This window comes from Sparus aurata, chromosome 19 (assembly GCF_900880675.1).
Source record: "Sparus aurata chromosome 19, fSpaAur1.1, whole genome shotgun sequence".
In the NCBI taxonomy this organism is placed as follows: domain Eukaryota; kingdom Metazoa; phylum Chordata; class Actinopteri; order Spariformes; family Sparidae; genus Sparus; species Sparus aurata.
This window is the reverse complement of record NC_044205.1, coordinates 23,727,897-23,744,813: the sequence shown is the minus strand read 5'-3', so window position 1 is coordinate 23,744,813 and position 16,917 is coordinate 23,727,897. Positions and strand designations below refer to the sequence as shown.

At 44.0% G+C, this 16,917-nt stretch overlaps 2 protein-coding genes across 2 annotated transcripts; both read left to right on the top strand.

Moving 5' to 3' along the window:
* Positions 1 to 331: 331 nt before the first annotated feature.
* thnsl1 (threonine synthase like 1) lies at positions 332 to 3,868 on the top strand. The gene is made up of 3 exons (XM_030399019.1): positions 332 to 488; positions 1,267 to 2,670; positions 2,988 to 3,868. The coding sequence occupies exons 2-3, from the start codon at positions 1,297 to 1,299 to the stop codon at positions 3,789 to 3,791; spliced, it is 2,178 nt and encodes a 725-aa protein (XP_030254879.1). The 5' UTR covers positions 332 to 488; positions 1,267 to 1,296; the 3' UTR covers positions 3,792 to 3,868.
* Positions 3,869 to 10,818: 6,950 nt separating this feature from the next.
* Positions 10,819 to 16,645, top strand: LOC115569610 (patched domain-containing protein 3). The gene is made up of 4 exons (XM_030397612.1): positions 10,819 to 11,565; positions 12,946 to 13,067; positions 14,187 to 14,332; positions 14,501 to 16,645. Exons 1-4 carry the CDS (start codon positions 10,858 to 10,860, stop codon positions 16,069 to 16,071), a joined length of 2,547 nt encoding a protein of 848 aa, XP_030253472.1. The 5' UTR covers positions 10,819 to 10,857; the 3' UTR covers positions 16,072 to 16,645.
* Positions 16,646 to 16,917: the final 272 nt, after the last annotated feature.

Here is a 16,917-nt window from a genome sequence, read left to right as displayed (position 1 = left end):
CAAATTCATGCATAAGCAACAAAAAATAAAATAAAAGCCCATCCCTATAAAGTCCCCTAAAACCATACGAGAAACAAACACAGCAGACTCCCTAGAGAGATAAGAGTGTTTTATTGTGAAATTTCAACAAACAGGTACAGTGGGAATAATTGGGTTTAATACCATTAAGGAGAACATCAGAGTAAACAATCACTTGGATTCGTCCGATAAACGATCGGTAAAATAAAACATACACCTGATTACACATGAGGAAAATGTTCAATCTTCATAAAGAACAAATACACGTAGGCTATGTGTATCTTTTAGGACCATGTTTACCCTATTTACTGTAGTTCACGCGCAACGAAAATCAGACAGGGGCTCACTTTACCACAGTAGGAAACATTGCGCAGAGTTGCACTTTGCCCGTTTAAACAAACCATGTAGCTTTCCACGGCTGCACTAAAAATATATGATTGGGTTTAAAGTACGGGATTACAACATTTCACGTAAGTATCTCGCGCATTAAAGTTATGATAACACGTCATTTTGATCTAGTGACCGGGCTGTAAAACACGTACTGTTCCAGCTGCTCTGAACACAGTGTGTCAATTGATATTTTATTGATGTTTTATTATTATATAGTCCAGTTTTTATTGGTGTTTTATCTGTGTCCTAAATGCAGGATCGTGTCCTTTATTTCCCTGTACTCCTGACTTACTCTGTATACTGGTTGTTGCACTGCTGAGACCAATAATACACTTAATTGTAATTTCTTAACACATTGTGGAAATTTTTAAACCTGAATGAAGGTTTGACACTCTTACCTAATTATTTATTTCCTTCCTTCCTCACTTAATGACATACTGCTTTCTTTCTTTGTTTCATTGTTTGTTTGTTTCTTTCTTTCTTTACCTAATGACTAATTTTCTACCTTCCTCCTTTCCTTCTTCCTTGCTTAATGGCATCATTTCTTACTTACTTACTTCCTTAGTTACTTCCTTACTTCCTTGTTTACATACTTTCTTTCTTACTTAATTATTATTTTTCTTCTTTCCTTCCTTCACTAATGACTTTCTTTCTCACTTACATCCTTAGTTACTTCCTTCTTTCCTTCCTTACTTGACATACTGCTTTCTTTCTTTCTTTCTTTCTTCTTCTTTACTTACTTAATGGCATTATTCATACTTACTTACTTCCTAAGTTACTTCCTTGCTTCCTTGCTTCCTTTCTTACTTTCCTTAGTGACATATATTCACCTACTTAAGGCTATTTTCTGTTTCACAGGAGAAGAGTCTGCTGTCATCGGACTCTTCAATGGGTTTACTGAATGCAGGTTGGCTTGCGCTCAGAGCCGTCAGATGCTGCCTGAGTCCATTTCCAACATCCAGATCATGGCTGTCCACCAGAGCCTCCCTGCTGGGGCACAAGAACCTCCTGCTCATGGGTCCTCCTGGAGCAGGGAAGACCACAGTGGGGAGGATAGTGGCCCACAGACTGGGACTCCCTGTCATTGACATCGACGACGACGTCTTGGAGAAGACATGGAAGATGCCCGTCGCTGCCAAGCTGGCGGCCGTCGGCGGGGAGCGCTTCCTGGAGGAAGAAGGCGACGCTTTGTGTAACTTCGCCGCCTCGGGGTGTGTTGTTTCCCTGACAGGCTCCAACCCTCTCCACACCGCAGCCATGCAGCACGTCAAAGACTCCGGACTGGTCGTCTACCTGGACGTGGGCTGCGAAGACATCGTGCAGCGTCTCGCCAGGATGAAGGTGAACAGGATCGTGGGCCAGGAGGCGGGGTTGTCCATGAGGGACATCCTGGGTTACAGGAAACAGTTCTACGAGAGGTGGCTCGACGTGCGGGTGCTGTGCGGAACTGGGGACACGATGGAGGAAGTGGCAGAGAAGGTGGTGAAAGCTGTGGAGAGGTATCAGAACCGCGATGCAGAAACCTACGTGTCGACCAGGACTGACCAGGGATCGTCCAATCAGAAAACATACTTCAGTGATGTGGTCATCGAGGGCCTGGCCACAGATGGAGGCCTCTATGTTCCCAAAAACGGCTTCCCGAAGTTAGATGCCCGTGAATGGCTGAGACTAGCGGACATGTCATACCCAGAGCGAGCGTTAGTGTTACTGGAGAAGTGCGTACACCCGTTGGACGTCTCTCCTGTGGATCTCAGGACGATGATATTCAACGCATACGTTACGTCGAACTTTTCCAGTGAGGCAGTGGCACCGGTCAAACACCTCACCGGCAATCAGTACGTCCAGGAGCTTTTTCACGGCCCCACCGCCTCGTTCAAAGACCTCGCCCTGCAGCTGATGCCCCAGCTCTTCGCCTACTGCCTCCCCCAGATGTGCAACTACCTCATTCTCGTCGCCACCTCCGGAGACACCGGGAGCGCCGTGCTGAGCGGCTTCAGCAGGCTGAGCGGCTCTGACAGACACAGGACCGGGGTGCTGGTGTTTTTCCCGGAGGAAGGCGTGAGCGAGATCCAGAAGCTCCAGATGACGAGCTACAGGGAGGGCAACGCCAGAGCCGTCAGCGTCCGGTCGGACTTCGACTTCTGCCAGAGAAGCAATAAGAGGATGTTCGGGGAGTCCGGGCTGAGCGGGCACCTCGCTGTGGAGTACGGCACCGTCCTCAGCACCGCCAACTCCATCAACTGGGCCCGGCTGCTGCCCCAGGTCAGTCAGTCGTAGTAGAGTTTTTCACAAGAGATATTTCATCTGATGTGCAAGAAGAAATTGGCAAAATTATGGAACAAATGGATATACTATCATCAATTTAATCTGCCGAATATCTTCACAAGGTGTCGGCAGTCTGTATTAGTCTAAAACTAAAGCCACAGACAACACAGATGGCTTGTTTGGGCCCTTAAGAACTAAGAGGGACCAAATGACGTTGAGTAAAAACTTTGAAATGTTTTTTTTTGTGTCAGGCAGCAGCTCACTTTTATTTTTGAACAGTATAACTGTTGAGTTAACTTTGCGTCCTCTTGCAGGTGGTGTATCACTCCTCAGCCTATCTGGATCTGTGCAGAGACGGTGTCATCAAGTTCGGGCAGCCCATCGATGTTTGCATCCCCACCGGTAACTTTGGCAACGCCATGTCGGCTGTGTACGCCAAGCAAATGGGCATCCCGATAAGAAAAGTCATCTGTGCGTCCAACCACAACCGCATCGTCACGGACTTTATCACCACCGGCGAGTGCGACCTGCGGGGACGGCCTCTGATGCTGTCCCACTCCCCGGCTATAGATATCCTGAAATCCTCCAACCTGGAGAGGTTTATCCACCACGTCTCTGACGGAGACAGCCGTCTTGTCAGGGAGCTGTTCGCACGCCTGGACGCGCAGCAGCACTTTCAGGTGCCCGGGCCTCTTGTTGGCAGGATTCAGCGGGAGGTGCTGGCTGGCTGGTGCTCTGAGGACGACTGCTTGGCCGCCATCCAGAGCGTTCGCACACAGACGGGCTACGTCATGGACACACATACCGCCGTGGCCAAAGTGGTGGCTGACAGGCTGCAGGACGGCTCGTGCCCCGTGGTGCTCTGCGCCACCGCTCACTATGGGAAGTTTGCTCCCGCCGTGTTCGAAGCCTTAGACATTCGAAATATTCCAGAGGACCCCGTCGAGCAGCTGAAGACGCTCGCATCGGCCGCGTCCGGACCAGAAACACACAGGGGCATGATGCGATGCCTGGAGGAGAGCGGCAGGAGGGGACACACCGTCTGTCAGGCGGAGTACAGCGTGCTGGTGGAGGAGGTGGAGAACATGATACAGGACTCCTTCTTGAAAGTGATGTAGGATTATTGCAGCATTTTCCTGATCTAATTTAAATACGAATTTATTATTTTAAAATAAAATATACAATCTATGTCTCATGTTTGTGTCATATTCATAATTTTTCCAGGTTGTTTGCTATGTTTCGCTTAAATTTAAAAAATACGAGGACACAAAAAAAGTAAAAGAGAGAAAAATTCAAACAAAAATGAAGAAAAATGATTAAATATTGATTTCAAAGACTTGAATCAAAAAAGCTAAATCTCGCCCGAGCCTGCAGGAGTGAGAGAAAAAAGCCACACAGCACATTGAGACTGATGAGTCTGTAATGGGGCTCTTAACTGTTTTCGAACTCGATTTAAAGCCTATTGATTATGCAACATTTCTTTACATGACTGAGCCGCGGCCCACTAGATGGGGGTGTCTGCCTCTCGGCCACAGCCGCGTGGGAACACTGCTGGGTGGCAGCGTTTCAGTAACAGTATATCAGGAATTAATTACTGGCTGGAGGTCAAATAAACGAGCATGAGGAAAATCAATATCTGCAGTCAGGGAGATAATCTTTAAGTTGATTGTATGCTTTTATGCATGAGTTGAGACGCACCAATCCACTTTCTGCCTAAATTTGGACATCTTGTTGTTATTTTTGTAGTTGGTATTACTTCTAAGGTTACATGAGGCTGTCAATGAGATTAATCTGCGGATTGTTTGATGAATCAATAAGTTGTTTTGTCTATGAAATGTCAGGAAAAAGTGAAAAATGTCATGTAGATATTCAGTTTCCTATAATAGACAAGTATAAACTAGAAAATATTCACGTTTTGTAATCTTGTACTACGTTTAGTCTGTTTTTATCCCACGTTTTACCTTGAATCTGCTCCAACTCTTTAATTTGCAGCCTTTTTCAATGTGTACATGTTTCATTGACCTCGTCCTTCTTCTCATCACCTGAGCTCCTCCTCTGCTCACGTGAGGCGAGCTGCAGAGCTGTAAAGAGCCACGAGACAGATCTCACAGCGTGGCATTAGGAACACAGCTAATGAATCGATCTCCGGGAGTTTTTGCAGACCGCTAATTGCCGGGTGAAGCTCGAACAGCCGGCGCGCTCGACCTATCAGTGTCCACCGACTCGTTAACCACCTGACTGAAGGTGGAAGGGGTTATTTTTCAAAATTATATATATAAAAAAAAACCTCTTGAGACACACTGTTATCATCGCCCAGCACCATACAGTCTCCTTCAAAGTAAAGCTGTTATGTTAGCTGTTATATTGTTCTTGCGTGCTCTCTTGAGACGTTCTGGGGAAAAATATTCTCTGTATCTCGTCTCGAGTTTCTTGGAAGTGGCTGAACTTTCAGCTTGTGTTATCTCCTTTCTTGAACAAGGAAGTATATTGTGATTATTTTCCTTTTTACTGGAACTGAGATGCTTAAGATTACTGTTAAAATATATGTTATTTCCAATTTAAAGGGTTATTTTCCCTCTTATTTGCTCGGATACAACGTATGAGCCAGAATTACCAGAGTTAAAGGGAAAATATCTCCATTTAAGTCGTATTTACAAGACTTCCAACAAAGCCACATCGCTCTTCTCTGCCGCACATCCGTCCGAAGAAAACATCATGTAACACAGAGTAGGGGGCGGAGTGCCGTCCCCCACCGAGGGAGATTTTCCACCCCTCGGACGTCACGCCATCCATTACAGGAGAGTCCAGAGATGAATGCTGTCTCTGTGGCCATCAGTCGAGTCATTTAAATCCAGGTGCTGCCTCAGCAGCCGCGAGGAGAGCAGAGGAGAGGAGGAAGATACGTTTCATAGATCTCCAGGATTGCTTATGACTGCAGTCTAAAATAGATGGAAAGTCAGGCCAGATTTGACAAAGCAGTCCGCCTGCATGTCCTCTGATGTGGATCATCCTCCCTGTTCCTGCCAGAACTCAGAGGAGGCAGGTTCTCTTCACTTTTTCGCTTTTAAAGAATATTTATCATTGACAAAACTATGTGGACACCTGAACATTACATCCATATTTGACTGTTGAACACATCATTTGCAAAGTTGCTTCCGTTCAGCCACAAGAGAATCAGTGAGGTCCAACACTAATGTTGGGGGATAATGTCGACCTCCCAGTTCATCCTGGAGGTTAAATCCACAATTGAGTTTCTGATGGCAGTGGTCCAAGTCTTCTTCTTCTTCTTCTGTTTGCATTTTGGCTCTTGTAAGCGCGACACAACTGGATATTATTTTAGTAGAACTGGGGACCATTTCCAGCATCGTTTCCGGACTTGGGAACATTTCCAGATGTGTTTGTGGCAACACCGCTGGGAGTTTTTGGGGTGACGTTGGGACATTTCAAACTGTGTTTGTGGCGACCAAAACCAGGTATTTTAACGCCAAACCATGATATTTCCCTAACCACAGCCAAGTGGTCGTAGCTGCCTAAACCCAAACATAAGCGCAGCGTTGTGACAAGAGAGAAATTAACCTAAATAAATTTGCAACATAGAGGAAATGTACAGTTTGAACTTGTACAAATGAACTCTCCAGCATCAAGATTTCCTTTAAATGGAACCAAGACTAAGACTAAGTCCCAAACCAATCTCACACATAGGTAAACTATGTCATGGAGGTTGTCTACATCTCACATCTAAGCAGCAAACATTCCCGGTAAACTTTCTCCCTATTATTTCTTGATATGTACAGAACGGAAATTTTGAAGGAAAGACAAGAAGGGCATCAACATCTGTAGATAAAAAAAAACCGCCTCATATCAGATATTCAGAGTATCAAAATCACAGACATGCGTGCTACAAATGCGAGCACATAGGAAGCTGGGTTTTTTCCCAGTCAGTGTTTGTGTGAAGATGAGCGAGCGTTGAGGAGAAAGCAGCAGCAGCAGCAGCAGCAGCAGCAGCAGTTGGTTTGAAGTGATTCATTGCTCTTGACAGAATCAAAGTCCTTTGCTCTCTGGTGTTATTGGGCAAACGGACAGAGAGGAAGAGAGAAAGGTGCTGAGGGACGTCAGGATGAATTACGACCCGGGCTGTTTTTTTTTTGAATCAGTGCAATATTTTAGATCCACTCCTCTGACTGTACCTCAGTGTGTTTCCATGCTTACGGGATGACGGATCACTTTTTTTGCGCCGTGCACGAATTTTACACAACACGCGGTCACATACTGGAGGCCTCTTTGTGCCCTCCCGTGCTCGCCCTCCCTCCTCCCCTTCCTCCCCTTCCTCCCCTCTGTGTCTGTGGTTCGCTTCGCTGTGAGCATTGGCCTTATTAATCAAGCTGCTTGGCAGGTGGATGTGAGGAATGGGTGGGTAAGTGTCTGAAGGTGGGGGGAGGAGGGAAAGTGTGCAGGTGCGTGTGTGTGTGTGTGTGTGTGTGTGGCGAAGGGGGAGGAGAGAGCCAGCTGTTGCTCGGCTCCAACTGGCCCACGGCTCGGTGAGCAGGGATAATTGCAGGTACCAGCCTGCTCCCATCTCCTTAATGTGAACCTGTGGCATAATGGAAACGGCTTCTTCACAGCGGAGGGAAATGGAAAGGAGAGAGGAGGAAATTAAGGCGTCGGACGAGTTTGGAAAGAAGAACCGGTGACGTGGCTTGATTCGAGGCTCTGCACCGAAGATCCCTCACTCTGTGGTTTCTCAACAAATCCGCAATGTAGAAATTAGATTATGTAAGGCTTCCCCGTGTAGGATTTAAGATCTACTGGTACTGGCTACCTGGAACCTACACTACCCACAATGCAACTGAGCGACATCACTGGAGGATCTTTATCAGATTACATGCAGCTTCGTCTGGAGCCACAAAAGGCTTTATGCTTTTTTTTTTTTTTTTTTCCACATATGCAACAGTTCTCCCCAAAACCTGTAAACACACTTAAATGTGTACAATTGGTGGAGTTACCCTTTAAATCAAGTCTAAACGTGCGTTAAAGTTTTATTGCAGCCTGTCTGTATGTTGTACGGATTTGGTTCAATCACACAATGTTTAATTTTTGCAAGTCAAAATGTCTCCGTTGACAGAGAGTCATTAGAACTGGTTTCAGTGGGATACGACTGTCACATGATGGTTTAAATAAACGCTTCAGAGACTTTCTCACCCCTGCCAAGAATAAAACCCACAGGGGGGGAGGAGATCATTCTCTGGTCCATCTTGGCACAAAAAAATAGTCACGTTAAAAAAGTGCTGGCGTGAAGTACTGGCTCCAAATATTTGTTCAGAAGTGGAGGTAAAACACTCGCCCACCACTGCAAAGACCCGAGTTAAATTCTTGGCAGCAGTGCCGCTGCCTCGGCCAGCGTTCCCTCACAAAGACAGTTTTCAGTATTCAAGTGGGAAGCCAGTGAGGGACCTTGTCCCGGTCCAGCTCACATGTTGGTCCATACCCTCATGAGGGGCCCGATATGACTGGGATTTCACTCAAACAGCGATCTGCATTCATATGTCAGTCTGTGTGTAGCTGCTTCTCTTTAGACTGTTGTCTTATTAAGAGTATTGTTGCATAGTGGAGCGTTTTTTTCTTCTTCATGATCAATGGTTTCTGTCTGGAAGCAACAGCCAAACAATCAGCCAACACATCTCAACAGCGTGTTCACCCGAGGCTTCCCTGCTAATTGCCTATCGCACCCCAACATACCTCTGCGAAGCGCGAGGAAGAGGCGGCGGAGAGAAAAAGAGAGAGCTAATGAAGGTGTCAACAGGAGCTCACCACCAGAAGATGATTGTTATTGGATTGAACTCATTTGCATTTTGATGCAACCTCGGGGCTGAACAATACCCATCTGTACCTATCTGCTGTTAACAGCCTTTGATAAGCACACAGACAAAGGCAGTGATTCAATTCAAGGTGAACAAAATAACTGAAGGGTCCTGAAACAGATTACATTTAACTGATGCCTCCATCAGGCTCCTGGCGACCGTCTGCCAGGATCTTCTCCTCTCTGGGACGAGGGAAACAGAATCCATTTCTCACTCGGAGAATGAGAAATCAATGACCCCGAGATGGATCTGTGTGAAATGAGATATGAGCCCGGTCCCCGAGGACTCTGACTGACAGCTGACTGACAGGGGTTAACTGCCAGGGAGGGCCGACTGGCTTGAAGGTGCAAGACTGACCCTCTCGGACTCTCACTCCAAATATATCGAGGAACTTAAGGTTAAAATGTTACATCTTGAGGGCATGTAGGCCTTTGTCGGATTTCTATATATAACATTTTGCTGCAATTGACTGTTTGTTAAGACCCAGACTTCAGTTTGCTGTTGTAAAGTCCATAAGCTGGCTGAAAACAGTTTCTCCTGCTGACTGATTTCATGTTTACAGATTACTCCATTAACTAGAATCTCATTAAAGAGGTCCCAAATATGCAGTTTAGATAGATAGATAGATAGATAGATAGATAGATAGATAGATAGATAGATATACTTTATTGATCCCAAGCTGGGAAATTACGGAATATACTACATTCATGATAACATGCTCATGATAGCGATTAAGGCTAAAGCTAAATCATGATCCAAGTTGAAGACATAGAAATAAAGAAACTTTGTTCTTGTATTATCATATTTTCAAACCCCAAACTCGAGTCTCCGGCTACCACACGTTATGCATGAACTTGTGGTAGCTGGTGTTTCAGCCCTTAGCAAACCATGGATGCCATGAAAGCAGCAGTTTCATTGCCAGGTAGCAAGGTATGAATAGCCTGCTACAGTCGGGGTGCTTGCAGGAACACTCGGTTTGTTTACTGGGGAAACCACAGCTCACAATCTGCTGTCTTAGCGTGAGTTTTGCAAACTTAATTGGGTCATCATTTGGTCACGTTTTTTCGAGTGTAAAGCTCATGAATCCAATAAAAAAAGAAGACCTGCTAATGTTAGCTTAAACGCTAAACTCTTAAAGTCAGCATTTAGGACTCGCTAACACAACATAGTGAAGTATTACCACTTTGTGCACTAGTTGTGAACAAGGCTTAAGTTGTTAATGTCTTTTAGCATACGTAAAACACAGTTAGCCTACTGCTGTACAAAGTGGGTTAGTTAGCCGGACCTGCTAATGATACGTTCCGTGCCTCTCTTTTAGCCTTAAATGAAACTTTACTGACCTGACTTACGTAATGAAGAACTTTCTGGATTCACAGGTGCCGACATTTACAACTTCTAGTAAATTAGTTGAACTTTAATCCACAGTATAAAAACTACTGTTATCAGATCAGTATTGACACATATTTATTTGTTGTACTCTTAATCAACACCAATAAAAAGTGTATCAAACTTTTTATGAAGCTTAGCAGAGCTACCGTGCCTCGCCGTGGCTGCTAAGCTATAATTTGTCAAGGAGAAGGTTTCACAGTTACGGCCATTTACAACTTTCAGTCAGATGAACTTTAATCCACAATATAAAACAAACAGTTCATGCAACACGATTATCAATATTTTTATTACTGTTATCAAATCAGTATTGACACAGTTACCTGCTGTTTTCTTAATCAACACCAATAAAATTAGCCAATACACACTGACTGTCACCTGTCAATCAAACTTTTTATGAAGCTTAGCAGAGCTACCGTGCCTCGTTGTGGATCTTAAGCTATAATTTGTTGAGGAGAAGGTTTCACACTCACGGCCATTTACAACTTTCAGTCAACTGGTTGAACTTTGCTCCACAATATAAAACAACCATGTTGCGCAACAAGATTCTCAAGACATTATCTTTTTATTAAAATGACCAAATACTTGCTGATGGTCACTTGTGATTACTTGTATTGTAAAGTCATTTACTGGGTCACCATCACCTGAGAGATTGCGGTAAATATTTGTTATCAAAGTCTGACCTCTGGGAACTCATCGTTTCAATGTAAATCTGTCCTTTATCATTTGAAGGGCGGTGCCCTGCCTCTGATATCCTTTTACAGCATCTGTAAGAAGCATGAGATTACCGGTAATCATAAAGCCGTTTCTTGTATGTTTCCCTGTTGAAGGTAAATCATTAAGCCTTACATAAATATGCGTGTGAGGAGTGTGATCTGCACAGCCTTTAAAAAGGGTGCGATTCCTCCACATCTTCACTTCCTCTACTGCATTCCTGAAGATGGGCTGCAGGCGCACAGACTGCATCTCAAGGCCTCTGTCGGGCTTCTTTGAGAAGCTCGGTTCCCTTGTAGGCTCCTGTCCTCTGCTTTTTTTTGTAATCCCCCTCATACTCACAGCAGCGCTCGGAGGAGGCTTCACGTTCCTCAGAGACAGGGAGGACAACGACTTCGAGACGCAATACACACCCAAGAAAGGACCCTCGAAGGTGACGAGAGCGTTCGTCAAGGAGAACTTCCCCTACAATGGCTCGATGTTTTCAGAGGAGAGGCTGTACGACATGGGCCACTACGCATCCCTCATCGCTCTATCAAACGGAAACTCAAACATTCTAGAAAATCCCGCCTTTGGGGACATCCTCAGACTCAACGATAAGATCCTGAACATCACCGTGAACGGGACTTTAAGGTACAAAGACTTGTGTGCAAAAGTCTACGGCGAATGTGTCTCGAACGTCATCCTGGAAATCGTTCAGTCCAACGAAACCCAGATCACCTTCCCCGTGTACACTCACAGATCCATCTCAGTGTTTCTGGGCTCCGTGTTAGGCGGGGTCGTCACGGATGCCAACAGCTCAGTCGTGAGCGCTCGGACTGTAAAACTCTTCTACTACTTAGATAACCTGGAAAGCACAGCTGAGGCCTCGAAATTATGGCTGAGAGGATTCAAGAAGCTCTTATCAGATGAGACAGACAGCAGACACATTGACGTGAGTATCACACTGCTCGAGGCTGCGCTCTGTTTTCTCACATCGTGTTTCTTTTATTGGCCTTTCTGAGAATTGGGAAGGTGTTTCCAGGGATTTTCTGCCCATATTCTCGTCGGGATGTTAAACCTCAAAGTCAAAAATGCCTCATTTTCCTTTTACCTGTAGTGCAGAGAAATAACATTTGAAGAACTCAGGCTCATGCTCTTGACAGCGTGGGATGTAGCATCCTCCTTAGCAGTAGCCTGCTTAGTTAGCCGAGTTAGCTAGGCTGTTATCAGTGAGGAGGTGCAATCTTCCTTCTGTGTGGTGATATGATTGGTGGGTGGAGCTCAGTAGAAAGGAATTCAATCTTTCTTTCTTTCTTTCTGTCTTTCTTTCTTTCTTTCTTTTAAGTTCCTGACTACGACATTATGTGAAGATGAAGAGGTGGAAGTCGGGTGTTTGTGTTTTCCGACAGGGATTCATACATCATATACTCTAGTAATGATTTACTGATGCATGACTCGTGCTGATTCACTGCAGGAAGTGTCATGAATTCCTGCGGCTCACCTTTAACAAAGTACGACCTCGTGTGATCTTTATGCGAATGTTGTCACAGTCACATTCATTGATTGTGTATCAAATTAGCCGGAATGTACATAAAAAGTTCATTTACAAAGCTGTGTTTATGTGTTAATGTTTAATATGTAAATGTTTGCATCTCCCACATCAATTTCTGAATGATGTGACTGCGAATTAACATTTCTTGATCTATTAAGGGTGATTTAAAGACACTAAAGTTGTAAGATCATTATCTGTTAATGGTGAAAAACAGAAAAACGTGATATATTCTCCATTAATTAATGCATGAAATCATCATGAGTCATGTAATAGTGGAGCAATACGTAATAATACCATTTGTACCCTTTATTATACCACCAGCATTAGCATCACCGGACCACAATGCAATGCAAGACTTTTAATTAAAGAGCTGTTGTGGTTGTGTTTTATGGCGGACATTGACAGAGTCACAAAAGTCTGTGATTATTCTATAATTTACTCACTGTTCACTTATATTTCCTGCATATTTATCCCCCTAAACGATTGTCTAACGGCAAAGAAAACCGTTTTAGTAGAGAAATGCTCATTCATATTTTATTTCATGTATGCTGTTTCACTGAGATACTAAGACAAACATCAACTTAGTATCTAAAATAACGTACGAAAAACGAAAAAGCACCTTGAAACAGATTACTCAACACTTCCTCTTGAGATTATGTGGTTGCTGATTTGTCCTGAAATCCGAGCTGCGCTGTCACTGCTTTTACTTCAGCGTGTAAACACAGTCGTCTGACTTAAGAGCTCATGTTGGCTTCCTCTCTCTGCTTCACTCCATCGCAGGTGTCTTACTTCACCTCCAAATCCAAGCAGGAGGAGATTGACAGTCACACCACAGATGGCTTCCCTTTATTCCTCATCACTTATGCCTGCGCCATCACCTTCTCGGTGATATCCTGCCTCAGGTAAGAAGTGATCGGTGACTGTCGCGCACTGAGCGATTTCCTGACTGCAGGCCGAGTCCTGGACACAGAGAGCCGTTGTTTTATCTGCGTGACTGATTCAGGAGGAGAGCTGCAGGCAGGTGACGCGTAGTCATCAGGACAGTTTCAGTACAAAAGCAGCGTTACTGCAAAATCGGATTCATTTACAAATTGATTTTACACTTTAATTTTTGGATATTTTCAATGTAGATTTAGATGTTCTGTGCTTATAATTGGTTTCCGTCTGGCGTAGTTGAGAGAAGGTATTTCATATATATTTATATATTGTGATTGCACAGGGAGTGGACAAAATAATAGAAACACCTAACACAATGAATCAAAAAACATCATAAACACCAAATCTGAAACATTTAAAGTTGAACAATAACTGAACATGAAGCTTTTCATGCTGCAGGTAGAGTTCTATTATTAAATTGTACATCATTTTGTTTTTAAATCTTCTTTTTATTGCCGTAAATTCAAAATTTGACTGGATTCTATGACCAGTAGCTTGCAGCGGCTAACGTTAGCAAACTTTAGATACTAAAACTTCGTAACTGATTCAGTTTGTCGACTTGAATGGCTCCCCTTGTCTCTTGACATTTGCACCTGGAGGTTACAGCATTTTTAAATACTTTCCATTCATCAGACACGACATCAACAGAAGCTATCAACTCAAAGTACAAAAAGCAAAACTAACATCGACATCCAAAAGAGAAAGGGTAATCTTGTAAGCCATGAAATATATTTCACAGGTATGCATGTTACTGTACGATCAACCAAATGAGCCTGGAGGTGCCGGGTTTGAAGCGCTGCATGTTGGTTTAGACTGACATGCGCTGACACTTTGGTAACTGAGGGTTGGTCACAATGCTAACACAAGCTAACGATGCATCTACTGGTTCACAAAGCTAACAACAAGCTAATGATGCATCTGCTCTGTATCGCTTCATGCATGCGGAGTGCCAATTTTAGACTGCTCCGGTTGAAGTTGAAATAAATTTGTAAAATGTTGCTGTGAAAATTGTGTAAAAGTGAACTTTCTTATTGTATATTGTCTCCTTCACTCATTGCACCACTCTGTCTTTACCTCCTTGACAGACGGGACAATGTGAGGAACAAGGTGTGGGTGGCTGTCTTCGGCGTGCTCTCCGCCGGCCTGGCTGTCGTCTCCTCTTTCGGCTTGCTGCTTTACATCGGACTGCCGTTTGTCATCACGGTCGCGAACTCTCCCTTCCTCATACTCGGTGAGAAAAAATCAGCCTCGTCCCCATTTTGTATTCCCTGAGAGTTATTCAGAGCAGTTTATTGTGTTTTATGAGCATTTTATGCTCTATAAACCTGGTAAAATGTTTCAAATCCGTCCCCTTAAAACTGTCATTAACTCTACATCGCTCATGTGATTTCTTTCCAAGGAATCGGCCTCAACAACATGTTCGTCATGGTGGCCGACTGGCAGCACACCAAAGTCAATGACCCAGTCCCGAAGCGAATGGCTCACACCTACAAAGAAGCCATCCTGCCAATCACCATCACCGCCCTGACCGACGTCCTCAAGTTCTCCATCGGCGTCACGTCCGACTTCCCCTCGGTGCAGGCGTTCTGCCTCTACACCAGCATCTCCATCATTTTCTGTTACATCTACACCATCACCTTCTTGGGAGCCTTCATGGCTCTGAACGGCAGGCGGGAAGCCAGCAACCGGCACTGGCTGACCTGCGCGAAAATACCATCAGACAACCTCGATCACCGTTCTGAGATACATAACATCTGCTGTGTGGGAGGTGGCTATGATAAGAACACCGGCGTGGAGAAAAAACAGCCAGCGAGTAATTTCTTTAAGGATTACTACGGCCCGTTTTTGATCAAACCCTGGGTCAAGGGAGCTGTAATCTTCCTATATGTTGTATATTTAGCTGCAAGTATTTATGGATGCTTCCACGTTAAACAGGGGATAGAACTGTATGATCTGGCAGCTGATGGCTCCCACGTCAGGAAATTCAACAAGGAAGATAGGGAGTATTTTTCTGATTACGGTCCATCTGTGATGGTTATTGTAAGTGAGGAATTCCCATACTGGGATAAGACCATGAGGCAGGAACTTCAGCGGTGCATGCAGAACTTTCAAGGGCTCCATATTGTAGATAAAGACATCTACACATCCTGGCTGGACTCTTATTTGTCATATGGGGAAGAAGCAAATTTAAACCTCGACGACAAAGATGTTTTTCTCAAAAATTTAACTCAATTTTTCGATGTCTCCCCCTTTTTCAAGCAAGATGTGAACCTGACAGGAGATGCCATCTTTGCATCCCGCGTCTTCATTCAGACTATTAACATTAACAATGCCAGCATGGAAGTCCACATGCTTAAAGACTTAAAAGCAGCTGTTGGCAGATGCACAGTAGCGCCGTTATTAGTCTACAACCAGAAGTTCATCTTCTTCGACCAGTACGAGGTTGTCGTCAGCAGCACGATTAAAAACGTCTGCGTGATCACGGCTGTGATGCTCGTCATCTCCCTCCTCCTGATTCCCAACCCGCTCTGCTCAATATGGGTAGCGGGTTCGATCGCTTCAGTGACTGTGGGAGTCACCGGCGTCATGGTGTTATGGGACATCTCTTTGGATTCCATCACCATGATCATTTTCACCGTCTGCATCGGCTTCACCGTCGATTTCTCCGCTCACATGTCCTACGGCTTCGCCGCAAGTAACAAGTCCAGCCCGAATGAAAAAGCCGTGGAAGCTCTCGCCCATTTGGGCTACCCGATCCTTCAAGGGGCCGTGTCCACCATTCTGGGCGTGGCGGTGTTGGCGACGTCTGAGTTTCACACGTTCAGAATGTTTTTTAAGATCTTCTTTCTCGTCATGGTTATCGGGATGCTTCACGGCCTCACTTTCATCCCGGTGATTCTGACGTTATGCACGCGCTGCACAGACAAAGATGAAAATAAGGACAAGAGTCTGAAAATCACCAAACTATGACCACGGCAATCATGTTTAGGGTACTTAGGCACACTAGGTATGTAGGTATGTACATTTACAAGTATATTCCATGTTAAAAATGTAAAACAACACTTTCTTTGTACACTAGGAATTTTAAAAGTTGGCTTTGATTTTTAGAAAAGTCAGGAAAACGATTACCTCAGAAGTGAAGTTTTATGTGTTAAAAAGTTTAAACTACCTGTTTCCTCAACTACCTGTTTTTCCTTTTTTTTAAGATGACTTCTCTGAATTTATCCAACTGTATGAACAAGATCGTCTCTAATTCAATGAGGCTTCATGCAAAAAGTTAGAAAGAACAACGTGTAAATTATGGTGTACTGTATTTTCGAGTTTTGCTTTATATTAATATATATTATTCATTGTGTTGTCTGTTTCTTTATGGATGAGCTTTCAACAAGCTTCAGTGATTTTTGTAAATAGATTGTTTTGTATTCAATGCGATATTTGTACATAATCATTACTGATTGCAGTCGATAGTTTGAAGAAACAAATAACGCTGGAGGTGTTCACTGTTTTAAAACTTTGGCAATAAAGTCTTCTGTTTCATATCAAACTGTTTGTTGTTGCTGTGCAGAAAACTACTTGCTGTTTGTAAAGCACTCTTTCAACATGTAAGAGCCATGTTGTAGTTACACTTTTAACCTTAATAAATGCAATTTAACACATTTAATAAAGTGAGAATTAAGATAACCACTATTGATGCTATCGGGCAGTTGGAGCAGTTGGATTGTGGACTTTGTTTTTGACACATTTTTTTGTGTTATTTTTGTTTTTCGGTCATGTCTGTCGAATAAACATCGTGCCTCATCATTGGATATTCAGTCA

What these genes read in the sequence shown, in the direction of transcription:
- thnsl1 (XM_030399019.1), top strand. Translation starts at nt 1,297, where the DNA reads ATGGGTTTACTGAATGCAGGTTGGCTTGCGCTCAGAGCCGTCAGATGC. An exon ending in GGGCCCGGCTGCTGCCCCAG is followed by an intron (nt 2,671 to 2,987) that starts GTCAGTCAGTCG and finishes GTCCTCTTGCAG; the next exon opens with GTGGTGTATCACTCCTCAGC.
- LOC115569610 (XM_030397612.1), top strand. Translation starts at nt 10,858, where the DNA reads ATGGGCTGCAGGCGCACAGACTGCATCTCAAGGCCTCTGTCGGGCTTC. An exon ending in CAGACAGCAGACACATTGAC is followed by an intron (nt 11,566 to 12,945) that starts GTGAGTATCACA and finishes ACTCCATCGCAG; the next exon opens with GTGTCTTACTTCACCTCCAA. An exon ending in CTCTCCCTTCCTCATACTCG is followed by an intron (nt 14,333 to 14,500) that starts GTGAGAAAAAAT and finishes TTTCTTTCCAAG; the next exon opens with GAATCGGCCTCAACAACATG.